The sequence below is a fragment of the Choristoneura fumiferana genome, chromosome 27 (genome assembly GCF_025370935.1).
Source record: "Choristoneura fumiferana chromosome 27, NRCan_CFum_1, whole genome shotgun sequence".
Lineage (NCBI taxonomy): Eukaryota > Metazoa > Arthropoda > Insecta > Lepidoptera > Tortricidae > Choristoneura > Choristoneura fumiferana.
Genome location: NC_133498.1, coordinates 9,958,334 through 9,982,420, shown reverse-complemented (window position 1 = coordinate 9,982,420; position 24,087 = coordinate 9,958,334). Strand labels below are relative to the sequence as shown.

At 35.3% G+C, this 24,087-nt stretch overlaps 1 protein-coding gene and 1 long non-coding RNA gene across 8 annotated transcripts in view; one reads left to right on the top strand and one right to left on the bottom strand.

Moving 5' to 3' along the window:
- Nucleotides 1-24,087, top strand: part of LOC141443371 (uncharacterized) — a 282,390-nt gene that overhangs the window by 108,186 nt on the left and 150,117 nt on the right. The window lies entirely within an intron of this gene.
- Nucleotides 236-23,825, bottom strand: qvr (glycosylphosphatidylinositol-anchored protein quiver). 7 transcript variants are annotated; one of them, XM_074108889.1, is made up of 7 exons: nt 23,584-23,824; nt 21,717-21,748; nt 20,041-20,211; nt 14,784-14,843; nt 12,994-13,041; nt 8,445-8,591; nt 236-7,396 (listed from the first exon to the last, which is right to left on the bottom strand). In XM_074108889.1, exons 3-7 carry the CDS (start codon nt 20,063-20,065, stop codon nt 7,197-7,199), a joined length of 480 nt encoding a protein of 159 aa, XP_073964990.1. In that variant the 5' UTR covers nt 20,066-20,211; nt 21,717-21,748; nt 23,584-23,824; the 3' UTR covers nt 236-7,196. The 7 variants fall into 7 exon arrangements, with proteins under 7 accessions (XP_073964990.1, XP_073964995.1, XP_073964989.1 ...); XM_074108894.1 differs by having other exon boundaries at nt 20,041-20,130; XM_074108888.1 differs by lacking the exon at nt 21,717-21,748.

The following is a 24,087-nucleotide window of genomic DNA, read 5'->3' as shown; positions in this document are numbered from 1 at the left end:
TGTCGAGCTCGAGCATTCTGATGTTTACTTTAAGCCTACTAGTTTTAAAAGTACCTATTGTCGGGAGCCAGGAAGATATTATGTCCAAGGACTGAAGTCCAGTCCATATATACGCTGAAGAACTTTCATAGCGCGATGCTAAACATCACAAGAGCGCTTGTGCGTCGTAGAAGTTCATGTCTTTGATAACTAGATGGCATCAAATTGCCTTGTATATAGGTAATCAAAATACAAATTTATAACAATATTTTTATAATTATGGCACTTCTCAATATTTGACAAAACTTTTTTTAGGTACCTTAGGTTTGAAGCCGGCAGAAGTAATGTTAATATTCGATGAATTAATACTGCCCTGTTATTGTCAGCATATTTACCGCATTTCAAACCGCCGGTTTACAATACATTTACGCAAAAAAAGGTACATAAGTTCAAAAAATTGCAAACTGCACTCACAATATCGTTTTTGCACAAGTATGTTTCTGAGACAATTTTAATTGTGCAGTCTATAGCGTATTTGGATTCTTTGTTGGAAAAAGCAAACTATTGTATTCTATACACAAAATATATAAAATAAACAAATTGTAGTGTAAAAAGTATTGATTATGAGAACATATACAAACACAGATACAAATATAAAAATAGAAATAATACACATCTCGCTAGTTCACACAACCTACATTTACTTGCTTAACGAAATTCGTATTATAACCGCTTATATCTAGATCTAGACGTATCTGACATTACAAGTTGTCACAGTAGCCCCTTGGATTTTAGAACAAAATATTTTGACAACCTCAATGTGATTATCGTTTCTTTAGATCGACAGCATATCCATTTAAATTTCATAATTTTATTATAAATAAAAACTTGGGCCTTCATAACACTTTAGGGAATAATTCGCCCGTGATGAAAGCAGTTTTTATCATTTCTTCATTAAAAATTGACATAAATGTAGGTTGTGAGACCCTGACAAACATCAAAAGGTGTTGCACATTTATTGTAGGTTTGAACCATAGAGTAACATGAGAAAAATCAACAGACAGGCCACATTGCGTTTGGGGCGGCTGAGATCTCTTCTGTAAAACGATGAACGAAGAGGTTGAGAAAACATTAAAAATTGGCCGTAAGATCCCATTCGGAGAATGCGAAAACTTGCATGGAAGTTTAATTACATTGCGGTATTTGTTTGACCAACTAAAATGATTGTTCTTCAATAGTCCGCAATGTACCTAACGCAACTCGCATTCAATTTCTTGCATCGTCTAATGAGGCTTACACTTATGCAAATTCTTGAATGAACCTCGTTTATATTCAAATATCATTTGAATGAATCGCATTAGAGATTCACATATTGACTCATCTGCATCTTATACTAATATTATGTCACATAATATTAACAGGCAGATATAATATTAGAACATAGGCCTTAGAACTCCAGTAATGTTCACGAGATGTGCTAGTAAGAGGTAAATGAAGTACCTAGTTAACAGCTGTTTTTTTAGCTCATCGTTCATAGTTCTAAAAGTAAGAGACCTCAACTTAGGACAGCGGTTAGGTATCCAAGTTATCGCGAAGCAGTAGCTTAAAAAAGTGCAAGAATCAACCAATTTTGAATAAAACGACAACATACAAAAAAACTTGTTAACCATTCACAAGCTATGATTATTCTTAGGTTGTCTGGTATTAAAATGGCAATTGTCATAATAAAAATCGATAACATATTTGAATATACGACGTCAAAAATCTTACATCATAATTTGTGGATGAAATGTAACAAAAAAAATACTTTGCAGTTATCGTTTTATACAAATAAATACATGCTTATTGTTAAAATTAATTCAACATGACATAGTGTTTATCGTAGAGGTCTAATTGACTATATTACCGCCCGAGCTAGTTCGTCTAATGCGTGATATGCCGTATATGTAGAAAGTGAAGGAAGTAGATTTCTTAATAAACGTGTTGAAATATACTTTTTTAGGATAGTTTCAAAATATTAATTCAAACGCAATCGTAAACTGACTGTAGACTCCGTGCTGTAGACAGACTGGTAAATTTTAGCTACATTTATTTTCGAATATATGTCATATTCTATCCAAAATACTCGATCCGAAAGCAATTTTTGTTTAACAAGTTTATATATTATGTGAAAAAATGTAACACAGTCATTTTAATCTAAACAGTAGGATGTAATTTTATTTTATCCTCTGTTTTAAACTTCACTAAGTACTCTTAATTAAAAAATGTCTCCTTACATGTTTTTTTTTATTATTTAAAAATAATAAAAATTGGATCGCGAAGTCTAGCCTAAATACCATTCTCATGAATAAATTAGTATAGCTAATTAATTATTTATTATTAATAAAAAAATATATTCCAACACTACATTGATCTTAAAGTAGGTAAATACTAATTATTTAAATTAAAGCGATTTAGGTAAAACGTTACTTAGTCTTATGAACAGCATTTTTAATATTACTAGGTATTTACGATAAAGGTTTAAGTTAGCTGATACCACTGTCATAAATGAAAAAAGACCACATGATATAAACTGCAGTCGGGTAAAAAATATCTGTACCAATTACGCACGCCACAAAAATACTGTCAAATTACGGCGTCATGTTGACAGATGATTAGAATTGACATACTGTCATTTCTGTATCTGTCAAATGACTCTAACAAACAGCTATTTTGCAACCAGCATACACGTCACTGTATATTTTCAATCGTGTACCACATTCGTCAGAAATCCTGCCCCTAACTTCGTAGCAGATCAAATAAAGAATGATATCAGTCTGAAGTTAGCTGCGGGCGGACTATCAAAAAATCGTCATGGTGCCTCGATATTCATATAACGGCAACACCAATCAATGCCTATTTTTTTTTAAATTCTTCTCGATACAATACAGACAAATCTTGCTTATTTTATGGCAATCGGCATGTAGGTAATTAAGTACAATAACTTGCGATTTTTCAACAATTATCTTTTATCCGAATGTAGTTTAAGAAGTGCATGGTAGTGCTAGCCAAGTTCTCGAGTGGCAGCTATCTTAATGGACCAAGGTTTGCATTCCAAGGTGTCTGGGGCCAGTGGGAAGCCTGTCTACAGTGCTGTGACATGCCAAAATCCTAGACATAACAGTACTTTTTGAATTGGTATGGTTAAACACAGATTTTAAAACATATTTTTAGTTACAGCTTTGAAAAATGAACATAAAGTCCTAATAAGAAACTCATACAAACGTCCAAGGAAGCATTTGACATTTAAAATGAGACTTCCTATCTAATCTCACTCTTCAACCATATTCACAGGTCTGCATGAAGGTAGACAATAGAATAGGTCCTGTCCTCGCTCTTTTAACATAGTGTGAGAACTACTCAAGCCACACAAGTTTTTGTTCAAAAATCTGGTTGAACCTTATATGTTAAGAAATATGGCTTAAATTGCATATAAAGATGAATCAGGTGAATACTTCACAAAATGGTTTTCAGTTACTTTATTTAGTAATATAATTAGAAAAAAAAAACAACTATAAAACTAAAAATGATAACAGTTAAAATTACGAAGTATACTCCAAACAATATGTTTTTTAAACAATACGATCTCTTATGCATTCAGTGAAATATTCAATTTTTTTCAGTTACATGACGCCATTTTGACGCCTTATCATGAAACACATGCGATGTATGACTCGATCCAACATGTCAGTACTCACTTACGATACTAATTCTAGAAATTTTAAAACAATCGAAGAATCTAGAATTCAAAAATGTCATCAGATAGCTAGATTCAACAAGGAAGATTATACGTAAGCTATTCATTTCATTATCATATAGTCATACTATATTTTTTAAATATACATACAATATCCATCTCCTTATAATATGCTTTGCACTTATATTATTAAAAACACTATTTGAGGTTGTATAATACTGTCGTATAGAATAGGCACTGGAATGACAAATGTGATATTATAAGCGACTAGGTGCTATCCTATTTTCCCATTATTTCTAGCCTGTGCCTTCTTTGCAGACAGTACACCTTAGTCAAACAAAAGTATAAAATCTTTTGCATAACAAAAATTAAAACCTTTGAAAATATAATACGTTATTTAGGATCTACAAGATACAGTAGAAATGATTGAAAGTGGAACTAAAAATTTCCTACAAAAATTGAGTAACGAAATAAATGTGATAAATGTAACAGTGTCGTTCAAAATAGCTCCTTTTGACTTTTACTAATTTTGTGGTTGTTTAGAAAACATTTTATAATTTTATTTAACTAAGATGCGTCGAGGCAAGCGTAGGTGCTCATGGTATTTGTAAAAAAGTGCCCGTTCGTTACGTCATTATTAATCATATTACCTCTTCTTTATCCTACTATGATGATATGACGTAAATAAAATAGCCTATAAATGGCTCCGATTCGAATGAAAGGAACTACTGTTTTTTTTAATAAAGCTATTTTTTCACAAAATCTCACTTCTACGCACTTCGCGTGCTCAGTTAAAAAAGGAACCTACCAAAAAATCTGCCGTTATATCAAACGCTAAAATAAACTTATGCGATATCTATTTAACGATTAAAAGTTATTTGGTGTTTATGTTCCTAGATTTAAGTTAAGCTAGCAGCCGCACAGGAGTGTCACGGCCAAGTTCTACAACTATTTAATAATACGAGGTCACCGTGTTTCGCATTGCCCCCTCTAAAACTAGCTTCGTACAAACTACACCCGTCGCACGAAATACTAAATCATATGGGAACTAAAACACGTTTTTCTATGCGTCTAATTAATTTGGAAACTTATTGTATGACACTATTGCCTTTTTTAATCACCACGCTATTGCTTATCCTTTTTAAGTTACGTTTAAATATCGCTAGATGTCGTTAGCAATCAACTCTGTCAACCGTTTAGTTCGAGTCAAGATTATTTGCAATCATAAACGTTGCAAAGAGACGTGTCTTAACTAGCGACATCTATAAATAATTATTTGAAAACACTTCACCGACATGCTTCTCACTAGTTTGGCCCACTGCGTACAAAAAACTTTTAACAGATCCCTATTTTCTTTAGGAAAATAAACAAAACCGTTTTATAATTGCGTCGGGTAGCACAGTGCTTCGAAAATTTTAACCTAAATGAGTAAGCACATTTTACATTGCACATCAAAAAAGGACAAGTGTATTTCTATTGATGTAAGTCACCATTATTTTAGCAAACCTTATAGGTTTATAAGTTTCTTGAATAACTCAAAAATAGCATACATACATTCTTTTTCATGTTCAAGTATTTTTTTAAAGTTAAACAACAGGTTAATTTTGTAACTTGGCCAATTTTTTACAATGCCATGAAAATGTCAAACTCCACCCGAGCTGTCAAACTTGACAGACGCTTACCGAATAAATAATCCGCACCTCGTCAAACTCTGTACCCTTACAATCTGATACTACCCTAGTTTTTACACCCCTAAGTACGGCAGTTCAAGCTAGTTCGTCGCTATAACCAATTTTTTTCTATCTAAAAGTGCCCACATCTATTTTATGTGCATCTATGAGCAAATTCAACTTGGTCTTGGAAATTTGGACCAATAAAAAAGCGATTGAGGGTGTCACTGCTTTTCGTCGTTACCGATGTCGATAATTTCAAGCACGTCCGTGCTGCACTATTTACAAGCTATTGTTAGTTGAAATTTTGGTAACTACACTATACTTAAAATAGTTAGAGCAAAAATGTTGAACATGAGAGTTGCAAGAATGAAATGGCATTTTTCACATCAGTACATAATTATATCAGGTACATACTGCACTATCGCTGAGGGACGTATGTTAGTGATGTGAAAAAGCTCAGAAACTACGCTACTGTTGGACGAAAAAGTCTAGGGTTAGGTTCAGTCGAACAATCGATGGTTTACACTGGATTGGTACGTCACTATCTCGATGAAAAACGGTCAAAACAAAATGACAAAGCATCTGCTGCATTCAATTTTGTTTAACTTGATAGAAATTTATTAGTTCTAAATAAAATATTATTATCGTGTCTTCCACGCTCGACTTATCATTGGATAAGACCAGAGTACAAAACACAATTAAAAAACTTAATAAAATATTTAAAACTCTCGTCTTAATATACGTAACAATCCAATGTTTGACAGCTGTCGTTAACAGCAAAAACTGACATCGATAGTTACATATTTAAACAATCGGTTAAATTAACCATTGTAATGTTGACAACTCACGCGGTATAACGCAAAGGGTGTATCCGACACAAACGCTTAATCATCTTGTTAGACAAGTTTATATATTTTTACTCATCTGCACTAAAACCCAGAAAAATAATGTTACAAAGAGACTAACACGTCACATTTTTCTCAAGCTTTACTATCAACTTAGTCAGTAGAAAAATCGCGATATTGTTTTCATCGTCCCCGACAAAAAGTTAAAAAACCAGCGCCAGAGTGAACTAAAACCCTGCACAATCATATTACCTCCCTCTTGCGCATAAATATCTTTTATTTGCAGTCATATTTCTGCACGGTTATAATTGATTTATCTACGGGATGCAAACTGAATATCTTTAATGATAGGTAATTAAGAATACGCCCAATGGTCACAAGACCAGATGCATTCAATGTTCGTTCTTAACATTAACATGTACCCTCAATTTCTTCAGTCTAACGGCAAGACATAGAGTTCTTTGATCATAGCATTAGATGCGCTTACGATGATCTTAAGGCTACGAATACACTATGCTAACAGAGCAATTTTAACACACCATCTCTTTCTTTAGCGATACTTTGAAGAGAGACGGCGCGCTAAAACGGCGCAGTTAACTGCATGGCACGTTCTTACACTTAAGGTCACAGTCTACATCCCAAAAAGTCTAATAACGTAACCGCGAACCATTTAAGACTGTAAGGGCCTGTTTCAGCACTTGTCGGCTAACTTTAAGTGTCAGATAAAAGTAGTGCCCTCTTTGTTTATTCGGACAAAACAAACAGAGACGGCATCACTGATAACCGTCACTTAAAGTTAGTGGTCAAGTGGTGAAACAGGCCCTTAATCTTGAAATCAAATCCCGTTCTATCATGTCGTGTGTAGTGACGTGTCCCAATGTAACGTGTTTACGTCGGTACACCCTGCGGTAACGTGGACTATCGATATCGGCAGTTTCGACCTCACCCCATCACTATCCTACTTCACCTGCATGCACATGCAAGCAGCGCCAGCGCAGCCAGCAACCCCACCACTCCGGTGGGGCCCGGGCCGCCATTACACATGTCCTCCTCGCAGAAACACATATGGCCAGTGCCTGTACTTTCCATCATGCAAACATGGTCCACCATGAAAAGGTTGATCTGTAGTTGCGATGTGCAGGTACGGCGGACTACCTCGTACGCTGGAACAGAGGGGGAGGTTGTTATTGTTAGTGACCATTGTCGTATTTGCCATTATTGGAACGAGAACTTTGGCTTGCCGTGGCATCTTTTTTTTATATTTATAATATACTCAGCGGCACAAAATTTGGCCCACCCTTCACACAAAATTACCGATTCTGCATACATTTGAGGGCTAGATTTTTTGCCGCTCAGTATATATAAAAAATTAATCCCTATTTCCCTTGGTCACGGCATCAGGCGTGAACGGCTGGGCCGATTTCGCTAATTCTTTTTTTTTGTTGTGTTTGCTACTCTATTTTTGATGACATAGGGGACGAGGGCGCTTGGATAGTGATTAACTGGGATTACTAATGTATGGGCAAAAAACTTTTCCCAAAGTATCATATCCCAAAATATTTTACTCAAATTATCATTTGCCAAAACAACTTATCGCAATTTTACAGTTAGTAAATTTCTTTTTGACAAATTATTGTTTCATAAATATATATAGAAATATGAAATACTTAGCATTTTAATAACCTACTTTTCTGAGCACTGTGACGCAGTTCTAACCTAACCTACTTTTCTGATAGCAGTTCGTTTCTGTGGGGGACGCAGTTCTAACCTAACCTAACCTACTTTTCTGATAGCAGTTCGTTTCTGTGGGGGACGCAGTTCTAACCTAACCTAACCTACTTTTCTGATAGCAGTTCGTTTCTGTGGGGGACGCAGTTCTAACCTAACCTAACCTACTTTTCTGGTAGTTGTTGGTTTCTGTGGTTGGATAACATTAGCCAAAAGAAAACGTTTGCTTTATAAATGTTTGTCATAATAAAACTTGACAAAGTAAAATTATGCTAAATGATAATTTGACCAAATGAAATGCGAAATGTAAATATGCTAAAGATTTTTGCTATAAGTTTTTTGGGAAGTGAAATTTGGCGAAAAATATTTTGTCGAAACGGCAGTACACCGATAAACTGGTTACTATTATTTAAAAAATATTATTTAAGTTTATTTCATGGATATGGACCTCCGCAAAGTAACGCCTAATTCAATATTACTTACGGCTCTTAGAGTATCGCACCATCTTGACGCAGCATCCGTTGCAGGTCTGCAGTGGCGGCTGGTCCCGAGGCAGCGCTGTGTAGTTGAACGGGTCCTTGCAGCGAGGGTCTGTCCAGCTGTCGCACTCGTAGCAGTATATCGTCCGGGCTGTGGAACAGAGACGGTCATACGTTAAAGAGCTGGTGACACAAATAGACTAGGGAATCCTCCACGACGGGCACATGACGGTACAGCTATTAAAGATTCACGGTTAGTATTAGACATTTATTGCTAAGGCATGTTAATGATAGTACGAATACGACTTTGTCCCGTTCTATGTCAAGATCCTTGGTCCGTGGGGTCTTGGGAAAATACTGTGTGTGACCTACAACAACATACAAATTAAATACTGCTATCAATGTATGCCATCCTAGAACACAACTGACGTCGCCTGTCACGCTACAAACATCAAGCATTTTGCTTGACATTGCTCCTTCGAATAAACTTATTTAAAAGTGTAATAAAAACCCGTATGGTGTCGGGTTACAATTACACCTCTCCATTTCTTCCGTGGATGTCGTAAGAGGCGATTGAGGATATAGGTTAAGGTAAGTATACCGTAGGCGACACGCTAGCAACCGTTTTTGTCAAACTTAAAACCTAAAACTGCTAAAAGTGGCTCCGAAGCGGTAACGTTTCGTGTGCTCTGCCTACCCCATTTGGGAATACAGGCGTGATGTTTGTGTGTGTGTGTAATAAAAATTAGAAAACTATTTATTTTTAAAAGTCGCTGAACTAATGTTGTTCAGTACGAGTATGATCTATGTTTCAATTATTTGCTCATATTACAGGCCACATCCGTATTAATTTTCGATATTCATATACCTCTTCGGCATGAAAATAGCTAAAATATTCAGAATGTCGATTCCAGCTAGTACCTACATCACGTCATTAGTGACCTTATTTCAAACAGCACATTCGCATGAAACCTATTAAGTTTAAACCTAAATCTAGGGCATCAACGGTAAACCTTGAGTTGAGGCACGCGACGTTATAACCTAGCCTTTTCACGCGGCTCCACTTGCATAAACCTGAGTCCAGAGACCCTATTGTCTATAGCACTTGGAATAGTAATCATTTTCATCACTTCTTTCTCTCACACGGTATAGGATGAAGGTAGAAAGAGACAGGGAATGCGATCACGAGCGCCCCATGCAGCGTTAGACAAAAACAATAATATGTAATTTATTTCCGACTAGCTGTTGCCCGAGACTCCATCTGCGCAGAATTCGCTTATTGCTATCCCGCGGGCACTATGCATTTTCCGGGATAAAAAGTAGCCTAGTCCTTCCTCAGGACTTGAACTATCTCCATACTGAATTTTGTCTAAATCGGTTCAGCGGTTTAAGCGTGAAAAGATAACAGACAGAGTTACTTTCACATATATAATATTAAAAATACAGTAGGGATTATCTTTCATAATTTGTTAGTAACATTTTATAGTATTAAAATACAATACGAAACGATATTATATTAAAAGGTTACAGGCCTAAGGTTGTGAACCAATTATGAACACACTGTATTCTTTAATTTACTACGGTGTGCGAGTAGTGTTGTCCAACGTGACTAAATACTGAATATCGATATTTGCCACGTAAATAAAGCTGTAATAGTAATACCTTGTAATAAGATTACCGTGAATACTCCGATGCAAATGGGCTTAGCGCAGCACTAATAGACTTGCTAGTGATGTGGGTAATTTAATTAACTATCGATAATTGAAGGACAGTGTAGAAGTGAGGCGACTTGGTAAATTATTGTTGTTTATTCTTAAAACTATTTGAGTCTGCTTCGTAAGTTTGACACGTTTGGATGTAGATCTTGACGTAACGGAATCTTTAGTACTAATTTATTATATCTGTATCGACTGTATCCTAATGTGGAAAGGAATATCGTTTGATTCGTATGGCAATACTAAATGATGTCATTTATTTATATGCAATGGCAACACCGAGACGAAATGTCATTGGGTAGACATCGATTCAGGCGGTTACTGTATGAATGTTGGAGAGAACGGAAATAAATTTGAATTTTTCAAGATAATAGTGGTTTGATTCGAGATAATTGTGTCGTACAAGTCAACGCACGTAAAAAGAGCTCTGGGTGGCTAGTGGAGGGGATACGTTTGCGCATCTGTCAACTAACATGTTAAATTCAAATTCAAATTCAAATGGCGTGACGGCCGCGCGGGCGCTCCTACGCCCCCTCCGCGTCCCCCACTGCTCCGCCGCCAATTTGGTCCGTATTTCGCTCACTGCGCAGGTATATCGCCAGGAGCTCTTTTTACGTGCGTTGATTTTTACTCTTCTTTCGGACTTCGGTCCCCAGGCACAACACCTGCCTGGAGAGAGATATCTCTATTGTAGCTTCTCCACCTCATCATAGGGCCGCATTGGTGACCCCAAACCTCTCCATAAGTCCATAACATTGGCCTGAATTGTATTAGATCCTTTACACTCTACTCAACACTTAAAACTAATCTCGAAACTTTAGACGCGCTCCCGAAAAGAACCCAGAAAGTGGTTTACACAAACATATCAAATGTAAATACTTAAACGTGAATCTTTAAAAACTGTTTTTCTGAATCATCAACACATTTTTTATTGTTTGTAAACGTAATTTTTCAATGGAAGAAAGACTTATAACGACTTACATCTTTCTTTCGCGTGCGTTGCGACTTCAAGCTGTAATTTTTTGTCCCTTTTGTATAACCTAAGTTTTCTTTATTTCGTTTTATGCGATTTAATGCAATTAATATAGATCTGAGTGTAGGTAACTCTGTCATTATGAGTATAAGTGAGTTTTTCACTAGACAATTAGTATTAGTCATTTACTTATTTCACTTCTACATAATTTTATTATTTGATTTTCTACTCTAAGATTTAATTAATTCTACATATTAATTACCTACTAGCAGGGCTAATGGCAGCATGCACATTCTAAAAATGACTCCAAACTTTAAAAACGGCTCTTCTTGTATGAATTATAGAACTGATTTGAAACTTAAGTGTCTGTTCGAGGAACACCGACTTTTATGTACGGAATACGGATACACTACTAGTACTACTACAAACAAGAAGGCCCTTTGTAAGTTTTTTAAATACACGATAAAACTTTTTCTGATCCAGTGAAGGCGTCGCTAGTGGTTGGCTTAGGATACGTTTTCATTAAGGCGGTGATAGCGTTGCCTAACTCAGCGCCAACTCTAGCCCTTGATCAAGGTAGAGCGAGATAGTCTACACCGCTTCCGCGCCTCTCAAAATGAGCTAAAATAATTATATTTGAAAAATGGCGCCCCTTGCTATTTGGCGCCTACAGCGACCGCTTCTTTTGCTCTACCCCAGGGCCAGCGCTTCTGGTGAGTATAGTACCTAGTACTCTATGAAAACGCAATGAAATTGTGCTCATTAGTCGCAAAGCGGCTAAAAACTATAGGCGATCAATTTTTTTATTAAATACAATGATATTTCTATTCCTTATATTATTATTAGTTCTGTGATTTCCACATGCGATTGGTCGATTCAGCTCAACACCTATCAGGATTAATGGAAGCGCACCCATAGTGCAACATTGATATGGTTAAGGCATTATTTTCAGTTTTGACAACCAAGCCGCTACCTAGTTTGCCATATTATTTCTTGATGAAATTAAAATCAGGTTAATAACTGACTCTTTGAGTGTTCTTTTACACACTAAAGAGTTTTATAATCGTCAAGCTCACATATATCAACATCTACGTATAATAATGTTACACAATTGTTATTTATTTATGTATTTGGGCACAAACGGTACAATAAAACTTACATTGTAAACAATGACATCAAACATTGACCAACAAAGTTGCCACAGGTTATTAATTCCCAATAATAAAGGCAGGTTATAACGGCAATTATCATTAACCTGTGCACTCCAGTCTAATTACCGTGTCACTTGTGTTGTCAATAGCAGCACGGTACTAAGAATAAGTGCGCAGATCTGGAAAAACGATGGCGGCTTTTCTCATTATTCTGTGCCCTCAAGTGTGATTACTGTGTCATTAGTGCAAAAAATAGCGGCACGGTAATGACACTGGTGCACAGATGAATAAGAATAGCTGATAAGCAGTCTATTCATAAATACAAATAAGCAACATATAGACATGAAAACACTTACCTTACTCAAATTAAGATTAAATTTGTTGTGATTTTTGTTAGTGTCAAATGTATTTTTAATTATGTCTCAATGTTAAATGAGAAAACAAAAAGCAATAATGAGGAGCTATAGATATTGAGGAAGATATAAATAAAAAAGCAGATCAAAAACATATAACAAGTGGCAACTCAGTCTACGGCATTTCGATAATTAAAATTAAATATATGAATATTATATATATCTGCTCGACTATTTCAGCGTATTTAGCCAATGGAATATTCAAATATTTATTCTTGCTAAAGGCGAGTGGTAAAAAATCTTGTTTTTAAGCATACAAGCTTCGTGTTTAAGCCTTTTTCGTATATAAACAAGTACTTACTTTGGCATTCGGCTTGAGCCAGGGGAATGAGACTTAGTGCCCATAACGCTGAAAACCATGCTTGCATTAGTTAAGAAAATAGAAAAAAAAACATAGTACTACACAGTAAAATAAAAGGTGAAGGAAACTTGGGTCCTGTAAATAACTGAATTAAAATAAAATACCGTAGACTGAGCTCTATAGCTAGTAAAACAAAAACTATAGAAGATACAGTTTTTAAACATTATGTTTCAAGGCAAAATGTTTCTGTCCTTTATACCCACGCCACATAACGTGTCTCGTTTACTCATTTACTTCATAAATATCATTAACATTACACAATGAAATATTATTCTGATTTAAAAATAAATAAAAATAGAAACTTTTCGCCCGCCTTACCAATGTACTGCCGTGGTCGTGATGTATTTTGTGGTGAAAATTAAACCTTAAAAAATCCAGTTCAGTTATTCACAGGAGGTCATATATAATGTTATATATGTAAGTGTTCGTGGATATATCTCGTAAGTTTAGAAATGGGCAAAGTTGTAAACAATATCAACACTTATTTTATATTTCTAGAGGTTTTGATGTCTGAAATCGATGTTTTAAGTAGAAGTAGAAAAAGGTTTATATCATTTTTTTTGAAAATTATAAACAGTTTTTAATCAGCGAAAAATATCATTTTACAAAATTAGGTACACATATAAGTAGGTAGAGTCATTCACGATGACGCTTGCCATGGTTCTTATTACAATGTCATTAAGGTCTTATTTTGTCAAAATCACGCGTCTTCGTGGATGGCACTAGGTATAGTGATATATAACACAGGGAACCCTTATAGTTCCGCCGTGTCCGTCGGTCCGTCCGTCCGTTTGTCCGTCCGTCCGTCTGCAGTTTAGCATAGACACTGCTTGTGCCATAAAACTGCACTGTTATAATTTTATTTGTTTACAATTTTTCCGATTCCTAAACAGAGGTACTTCAGTCATAGCATGCAAAGAATTACCCATTCTTCGGAACATGGCAACATTCATTCCTGTGGACAATAACCGCGCTGCAAACACATCTAGAAGTTTATGATTACAACACTGCTCTTTAATAATACACTGGCAACACTTAGTTTCACCCGTGTGTGGGTATGCGTAATAAACATCAAATCATGCAAGTTAAATTTGACACACTTCTAGTAACAAAATCGACTTGAAATTCGGTATGGAATGACAATGCAAAAGTAGTCAATAATAATACGATTATATACTACTCAAAAGAAAACAGGGGCCACGTAGTTTCGTTGGTTAAACGAAAATACAAACAAAAAAAAATATTCCTTGTCTAAAATGGTTTTATTGATACAAAATAACACAACACAGATACTTTTCATTCAATTAAATGTATTCAGAAATAAAAGGCAAAAGTATTGATTTATTTCATTTCACCGATAAAATCCCTTATTTTCCCTTATTTTCTTTTAACTAGTATATTTAAGTGTTTTTTTAATCAAAACCTTTTTCTTTGTACTGACATGCATTCATCATTGAAAATTGGCATCCCCATACTTAATTCCTCCAATGGCACCATAAAGTGGAGGCAGATGGGAAACTGCAGTAAAAGCAGTAAAATTTTACATTGACCAAAAACATTTGATGCTACAAACACCAGTGTATAAAAAAAGAGCACAACACTACCAAATAGTGCGGGACCACTATCGATGTCGATGTATCGATGTAGTTTGCAGCTACGTACACAACACTGACTACCGACTGCTATCGACGACAATGTCAACCCAGTGTTGGGAGTATTATGTATATTACCAGTTCGGATGCACGAGTTAGCCTTAACTTGGTCCACACCAAACCAGGACATGAGAAGAACTGAAACAGAAGATAGTATCCAATTAATAAAAATGAAATGTTTATAAAACGAAAAAGATTTTCCAGTGCGTCGGACCAAATTGACCAAAGAAAGTGGCACTGGTATTTTGTTTTATTTATTGTTGCAGGAGAGCGTGCAAAAATATCTGAGACGTCCTACCGAGCCCTAGATATAGAGTTTTATCAGATATTTATGCACACTGTGTTGTGCCAGATGTTGCTGGTGGTGAATGTACCCATTGTTACTAACTTGCCGTCGTTTTATGTATTTAAAATAATTATGTATGTAAGAAATAGAGAGAGAGAGAGAGAGAGAGACATTTATTTACACATATTCGATACACAGAAAAAACACGTTAGGATGAAATAATAATTTAAAAAAACATCGAATAGTATAAATAGGTCGTTAACCCAAAGGCTACTAGAAACAGGAAACCTCAAATTTCTATACAGACTGGCTAAAACCGAGGAGTTATTGCTGGGAAATTTAACATGCTTCTTTATCACAAAATTCCAAAAAATATTACTGATCATACTATACTGAGCGGAAAAAATCTAGCCTCAAATGTATGCAGTACGGTTAATTTTGTATGAAGAGTGGGCTAAATTTTGCGCCGCTGAGTATATTTCATACTGATCAAACAGATTTGATTATTTTGGAGCTAATTTATCTGAATATTATAGCCTTAATGGAATAGATATATTTTGACTTGGACTTTGATTAGAATTAGCATCGTAATCCAGGGCGGAAATGCAGGCAGACTTATGAGCATTCTGCCACAGGGTACTTACAGGGGAATTATGTTGGTACATAATAATCCAGGGCCTAAATGGATCGAGGGTTACCTATGTCTTCAATCATAGATAAATATTTTCAGAAGTCACTATTAAATGCATTTTTCAAGACCAGGTCGAAGCCTGCCTTTGTTTTTTATTAATGGAGCTTGTAACGGACGGGTATCGACTTCTCTGTTCATTTATTTATAGTTATTGTACCACCATGCTGTTGTAAGCGAAGAAAAAACCCAACTGGCTTAAAAAAATACTGAAACAATTACTTTGTTCACCCGCGAGTTCAGCGATTAGTTCGAAAGGATTTTATTAGTCTAAAACTGTCATCAAGGCAGTAAATAAATACATCCACTGTAATTTCGCGAATTATGTGACATGAAATCTCTAAATGTGTCATTGTGTGACCCAATTTTAGTTTCATCGCACGCCGCGGATATCGCGCGCCGGTGCACGTGGAACTAAAAATAATATTCTGGAAAAAGGACGAGCGACAACACTAGCCTAGAGATTATCGATGTTTTTTTTTAAAGGCACTTGCTACCACAAACATTAATATAGGTAGAGTCATTCACGATGACGCTTTCCGTGGTTCTTATTACAATGTCATTAGTGTCTAATTTTGCCAAAATCACGCGTCTTCGTGGATGGCACTAGGTATAATAAGATAAGTAAGTACAGTTTTCTATTAAAAAAATAATTACGTTTGAACTCGGAAAACCAGGCTTTTAATAAACTGTAAAATTTGATTTTTAATAGGCCCAAAATAAATAAATATCACGGGACAATTCACACCAATTGACCTAGTCCCAAAGTAAGCTTAGCAAAGCTTGTGTTATGGGTACTAAGCAACGGAAAAATCTAATTATATTGATAGATAGACACTTAAATACATAGTAAACACCCAAGACCCGAGAACAAACATTCGTATTTTTCATACAAATATCTGCCCCGACACGGGAATCGAACCCGGGACCTCAAGCTTCGTAGTCAGGTTCTCTAACCACTAGGCCATCTGGTCGTCAAAAGGTTCATTTCTTTTCAAACGCCGGGTGTTTATATATACCCACATAATAATAATTATTATCATAATAAAGCTGAAGAGGGTCGAAAGTCTGTACATGGAAGATACTCGAAAAAAATTTGGCTGGGGATGGTTTGAATCGATAACGAACACCTTTCAACAGTTTTTAGATTTTTTGTCTGTATATCTGTTTGTTTATTTGACCGCGAATCACGTTAAAACTTCTGAACTGTTTTAGACGAAATTCGGTATATAAATAGTTTGAGTCCTGGGGAAGGACAAAGGACAGTTTTTAGCCCGGAAAATTGCACAGTTCCTTAATTAGTCGAACTAAAAAGGAAGTGAAAAATAAATTTCATTAAAAAAAACACGCTTTTATAACACATCGAACTAAAAAGTGAAAAATAATTCTCAATATAGGCAGAAAATAATAATGGACGAAATATATTAGTAATGCTGTGAAAAAATCCCGTGTGGTATCGGGTTAGAATTACACCTCTCCATTTCTTCCGTGCATGTCGTAAGAGGCGAAAAAAGATATAGGTTAAGGTATACCGTAGGCGACAGGCTAGCAACCTGTCACTATTGTACCTTTCTTTGTCTAACTTTAAACCTAAAATTGCTAAAAGTGGCTCCGAAGCGGTAACGTTTCGTGTGCTCTGCCTCCATTTGGGAATACAGGCGTTATGTTTGGGTGTGTGTGTGTGTTGTGAAAAAAACATGGGGTTCTCGATGTAGAAAAAATCTTTTTTTTCACAATAATACTAACATTTTTCGTCCATTATTATTTTTGGCACAAACGTTGGCAAATCGCTATTCATAAGGTTAACGCGGCAAGTGTGATGCTGGGAAATGCAGCCGCCTTATGGGCACTCATGCGCAGGATTTTTAGGATTATAGTTTGGTATTCTTCAATTGTACAAGAATTTATGTAACTTAAAAAATGCACGTGTTGCAGCAGCCGCCGAGTCGCGTTGCTCCCAGAACAAGGGTTAAGGATTAGCCCGAAACGGGTCGAGCTAAACTCGATTTCAGACGGGAGTAATCCGTTTTGTTATCATTTAAAATGAGTGAGTCTCACGGTGGTTTCATATTTAAGTAAGTAGTTATTAATTTATAAATTAAGAATAATTTATTTTGAGATCACTGTTATATTTTATTTTATTTTACAATTATTTATTGAAATTGTTTGACTTATATGTTTTATTGATTATGTTTTATATCTGATTCTAATAATCGACAAGAAAATAATACATGGTCCCATCTTTATATAAAATTATTAGGGAGATAGAGTAGGTAAGTTCTCTGGAAATAGGATAGTTATATCCTCGAAAAATGTACAGTTCTCGCGATTAACGAGTTCGCAAGCGAAGTCGCGGTCAACAGCTAATAATAAACAAATACTCATAATCATGAGTATCAAACAGTAAACAACACATTGTCTTCCTATCTGTCTGTTGGGCAATTTATTTATAGTGCGGAACTTTACGCGTATCAAATCGGTCTATTTTCGTTGCGTCCACGCACAATAGATCTCGGCACCAATCAATTTGAATGATTCAATTGAAATTTTGTATAGATTATAAAAAGGTATAATACCTAAGTATGTGCCAAAATTAAGTTTCTAAGTTTTGGAAATGAAACCGTACTCGATAGCGACGGCGTAAATTATTTGTATGGAGAATTGTACAGTGCCCTTAGTGTAATGCTTAGACTAGATCAATTTGGTGTCAGGTGTCCCATGATATTTATTTATTTATAACTTTTAAACTGGACATGTACTTAACATCACGACTATTCTACTACCTACTAGGCTACTAGTACTTGGCTTTGCTCTGTTAATTCAATTGAACAAAGGAATTATGTGGCTTTTTTAAATCCTAAACGCTCCAACATTTGGCTTTTGACGTCATAAATATGTTCATGCGTTATGGAACTATTGAAGTACCTACCGAGTCACGCGTTGGAGGTTTCTTTTCCCACTAGTACCTGCCTATCATGAGAGTTGCGGGCAGGTGGATGCAAGTGGCGAGTTGTTGTTGTTGTGTTGTGGTGTGTTGTGTTGTGTGGTGTCGTTCGTTGTAGCGTTTAAAATGGGAGGCTTTTGTTTAGCAGTAAACGTCTTCCGGCTGATGATAATGTAAAGAATATTTGCGTCTTTTTCAATATTCGTATCGCAAATGATTATGCGAATGTATTTGGCGTTTAAAAGTATACATTATTTATGAATCAGCTGCAATAAATTAGTCATAACATGACTATCACAGTCATAATGACCGGAAAATGCTTCAAACTCGAAGTTTATTGAATATAATGTATATTTAACTATGATGGTTTTACTCATCGAAACGAAAACGTCTCCTCTTATGCATACCTACTTAAATTGAACAAATTTTAACGACGTCATGAACTTGGCCTCGTTAACGGACACTTTTATAGAAAAATAAACTGTTAAAAGTGTTAAAGCTCCAGGCTGCTGGCACGCGGACTGCCCATTAATATCGTGACGTTATTTTATAAATGGACGCTAAAGTAGGACAGCGATATCGATAAGCTGTAACTTTCAACGTCCAACACTAGTTGACACACAAAATGCCGCAACATCAAAATATGAATTTACAGATGTGTATCGGCTTTTATCGGGAAAAGTCTGATCTCAATCGGAATAAGACGGCACTCGAAGTGTGTGTGACAGTCAATTGTTAATTTAATTCAATTTTTTTTTTGGTTTATCAACAGATATAGGTAACCATTAAAGTAGCAGAAAGTCGACACAAAATACAGATGGTTCAGAAGTCAATCTCCTGTATGTACTTTACTTTTCATACCTACGCTCGGCGGTCGCTCTAAGGTTGTCAACTATTTATGCACCAAAAAACTGTCGTGGTAGTGGCACTCTTATCTAGTTGTTTAATTTATTGTTGAGAATGAAACGGGAAGAATAGAAAAATAAATTAATAACTAAAATATTTTAAGTTTAATGTCATTGTTATATTATAAATTTGTCACAGAAAATATCTTGCGACGATTTCGTTAGGCGAAGTTTATAATAACTTTTTTTTTGTTGCTCCATTATTGCACAAAACAGTTCACAGACGCGTGTCTCTAGCGGATGGCACTCGCGCTCGCTCTGGTCCCAACCGGTCCGAGATACCGTGTCCGTGAGCAGTGTCTATGTGTGCGTTGCTCGAGCGCACTTGTATGGAGATTGACTTCTGACTATACTGACTTCTGACTAAGTAGGTACCAACTGCTAAAAAAATTGTTAAAAATTTGAAAAACAGGAACAAATTCTGTAACTAGTCCAAACTAAATAAACAGTGGCATTACAGTCAAAAGCTTAGCTGTCATGTGTTTCCACTTTTAAAAAAATATGTCTCTTACCTGGCACGGGAAATATCCAGCGCATTTTGTTAGACCGCGTCGCTCTTGCTAACGCTAACTCGACGCTTCAGCTCCTCTCAGCCATAGCCGCTTCAAAAATGCACAAACTTCAAACATATCAATATTACATCGGCACTGCCAACGTCAGCGCGTTGTCACGTGTGCAGCGGCCTTTACACGAAACAAATGTCAAACCGTTAAAAAACACTCTTTTTAATTTAATAATGAGGGCTATCGTTTTTTGTCTCACTAGATGGCGCACTGTTGCGTGAGGTTTTTAAGTGTGGCTTTCAAAGTCTGTTGTTACGGGCGTGAAAACAAAGTTTAGATTAAAATCATGTTTAATACACCTTAAAACCGTACCATAAAAATATCGAGCATGCCAGTGTTGCATAGTTCCCGTTTTGTTCGGAAAAAATGGAGGACTGAGGACAAAGGTTTCCGAAAGACAAAACTGTCTCAAAACACAGACATTCATTGCCCCGGAACGCATATTTGCCATAATTAATTTCAGGTAATGCAAAATATTCACAAAATTATTCTAATTATAAATAAACCCGCGTAGCTCACCCAAAAGCTATGAGATTTGGCATTTCGCAGACCTCACGCTACACTAGCGCCTCTAGCGGCGAATTCATACGCGATAGCCCTCATTAAATGATTGTTTTAAGGATAAATTATCTGTGACCTTAGGTTTTGCTGTTTTGGTTTGCTATAATGGATGCGTTCTGGGTTCAGAGATGGGATCACGTCAACAGAACTAGTAAGAGGTATAGAAATGTAATTGTTTTTAATTCCTTTCAAAGAAAATGGTCATCATAGGACTGGCTTTCCTCGGACAACGTATTAGCAGTCTAAGATCGCCATAAGAGGAAATCGAATAATGCAGCCAGCGTGTGCCAGCCTTATGACCATCCTATCCAATAACAGCGATCTGGGCAACATACTTATGTTTTTAGGCTTGCCTTTTACTTTGCCTTTTTTTTATTATTTGTTGTTTTTATTTAATGTGAAATTGAATAACATATTTTTTCGAGTGACGTGGCCATTTTCTCACTTTTTATGCCATATATTATATACGCACACGTTTTTTGTTTTCGTAGGTTTTATTGATAGTATTACTACCTACCTATTCAACAGTACATTGGGAATACTTTTCGGACCATAATGCTGCAAAATAATGCATTATTATTTTTTAGGACACGTACATTTGACGATCCTTTTGTGAATTTCTTATAATCACCTGACATGTGTTTATAATGTATTTTTTCAGAAAATAATAATGATCTGTCTATCTAGCTGTTTTTATTCTGATAGTTTGCGAAATTTTCCAATGAGTTCTCGAGACATAATATCTATACTTCTTACTATTATTTCTGTAGACACATCATATTTTTTTTATTTTAGTTTAAATGTATAGACTGGATCGCAAGGCTGTGAACGCATCTAGTGTAGCAAGTCCTTTAGTTAGGATTTTTTTCGGTATCTCGAACGCATTTACGTAAAAATGACAAATAATATGAGGACAATTTGCTCCTAGCAATAGGTTAGGTGACACCATCATTACGGGACGTGAGCAGGACCACAACCCTACACCTTCATGGTTATTAATGGATAAATGGATAAATAAATTAAAACTTTTTGTTTGAATATTAAAAAAAATACGTTAATCTTACTCATACTGGTACAGGCAGTTGACTACGGAACCCTAAAAAAGATGCGCAGATTATTGGAAAATTTAAGCAACTTAACGACTAACTTTACATGTTACAGTAGCTTAAAAAAATTCTACTATCCATCAAAAGTGAAACACATAAGACTCTTGAGCATATTCCTAAATACTTGTATACTTAAATCTTTTGTCCCATGGACAGTAAAGTTCCTAAGACGCAACCGAATATTAAAAATAACAAGAAAAGAAGTCTTTAAACAACTTTCTAAGGGGTGAAATTTTTTCTTCAATTTTAAATGAGACCAACCGAAAGTATGACGTCGCAAAGTCCATAAATGTTTAAGTTCTAAAGTAACGAACGTAAAAAAATTGAATTGATTGATTGAGTCGGTCGAAAACAATTTTTAAAAACGAAAGCCAGATTTAATATCAACTAACTATAAGTACAATTCGTATTTTAGTAGTTTTGAAACACATAAAATTCGTCAATTGAGTTGACATATAAATGACAGCAGAGCCCACTATATTCCATACAAAATCTATGGGGAATCACGTTTTGCTAGCTCATAAAAAATATGTCAATTAATTTATGGTGTCAATTACCCAACTTGTCCATGGTAATTCATTAACGTGAACGCGTTCGAGACATCTTTATTAATGAGTCAAAAATTATACCACAGTTGTGTACTGTACAGTTTTAAGCCCAAAGCCAATATTTAACGATCCGCCATCAAGGGGATATTCCCCCTGTATGATTGTTAGGATTTTAATTGTGGGCAGGTTATCAATAATTGTCATTTGCTTCATCAGGCATCGCGGGGTCATTATGACATTTATTGTAAAATTGTAACCACAATGTGCTACGACTCTACTGGCTGGCGATAATTTATTTCATCCATTATTGTTCATGGCGTGTTTTTCCAAAATATTTTTCTTTTGTTTCCTTTGAGACACAAAAATTATGATGTAGTAAAATTATATATATTTTTTTTAAATGAAGTCATTTTTTAAGTAAAGCAAATAAATTTAATTCACAATGATTACGTTAGAATCTAACCATATTCAAATAGGTATAAATATAAATTACAATTTTAAAATGTAGTTAATCTATATTTTATCGATATGCGACTGTCGCATCACTAGCAAATTTAAGTTTGTTTTTAGACAACAATAAATAGACAGCAATTTTCGAGTCTAGACGTTATTAAATGTGAAAAACGACAAATCTACTATTCTCATCTTATGTATAAAACTAACTCGTAAATAATAATAGAGTGACAGAAAAATATAAACGAGCAAATTATCTTCAAGAATTTACGTCGTTACATTATAGGCATCGTGTTTTATATTTTTAATAACACAAAAGAAAATTGGCAGTTTTTTTATTTATTGTTACCTAACACTGCAATTGTTCGTGAACAAGGTTAAGTATGCCACCAAATTAAGAAAAAAAAACAAAGTGATTTTTAAAAGGAGTATATCTGTAGCTTTATTGAAGAAGTACCTATGTTTTTATAACTTTTCATAAACAATATCATTTTACGCTATCAAGTAATCATGGCTTTAGCGTAGAGTAGAACTGTCTCGTCGAGCCTCAATGCGCGGACATTTATCGATTTAAGTCTAAAGTAGTGCCAATGCCGTCCACACGACGAAAAGGCAATAAAAACCCATTGCTCCACTCATCAAAATATTATAAAAACATTAATTTTAACACGGATCGATACCCGAACACCACTGCAGTATTCGGCCATAAAAAACAACATTACGTAGACTAGAGCAAAATACTGCAGTATTTTTGCCGCGCTTTTCTGGGCGTTCGACTTTGAAATTTTGAATAAGTTTTAATTTAAAAAAATAGATATTCTTACCAGCCAGTAACATCTTAAAGTACGAAAAACATCGGCGAACATAAAAACACTATCTATACTATTCTTTAACGAACCGAACGTTATAAAGGTGCTTTTAACATAATTTTGCTATTAATAAATAATTTTTACATTTTATAATGACTTTTTTCGATTGAATATCGGTTTTGGGCCCATTTTATGGGGGATTGCGGAATTTCGTGAGTGTGCACGCCGCGCTCAAATAATGAGACTGAAGATGTTGCCAGCGCGGATACAAAATAAACCTCTTTTTAAAGGTAAGAAAAACGATTAAACTTGTCATCAAAACATCGTTAAAAATACCTATTCCTGCCAATAAATTGAGCGGTTTCTATTTTTAACTGCTAAATACGTAAATATCTAGGTTAACGTGGGAATCGTGTAGGATAAAAATAGAATTTTAATCTGGCAACTCCTGAAGGACGGTCATTGGCTGGCGGTTTACCGCTATGCGGAATAAGTGACTCAATTTTTTTTCAAGTCAAC

Bases quoted from the DNA above. Each gene is read 5' to 3' on its own strand.
- qvr (XM_074108889.1), bottom strand. From the start codon at position 20,065: ATGCGCTGGATATTTCCCGTGCCAG. The intron at 13,042-14,783 runs GTAATATACATA...CATGGTTTTCAG, and splicing joins TAACTCGTGCATCCGAACTG to CGTTATGGGCACTAAGTCTC. The intron at 7,397-8,444 runs GTAAGTAATATT...CCTCTGTTCCAG, and splicing joins GGTGCGATACTCTAAGAGCC to CGTACGAGGTAGTCCGCCGT.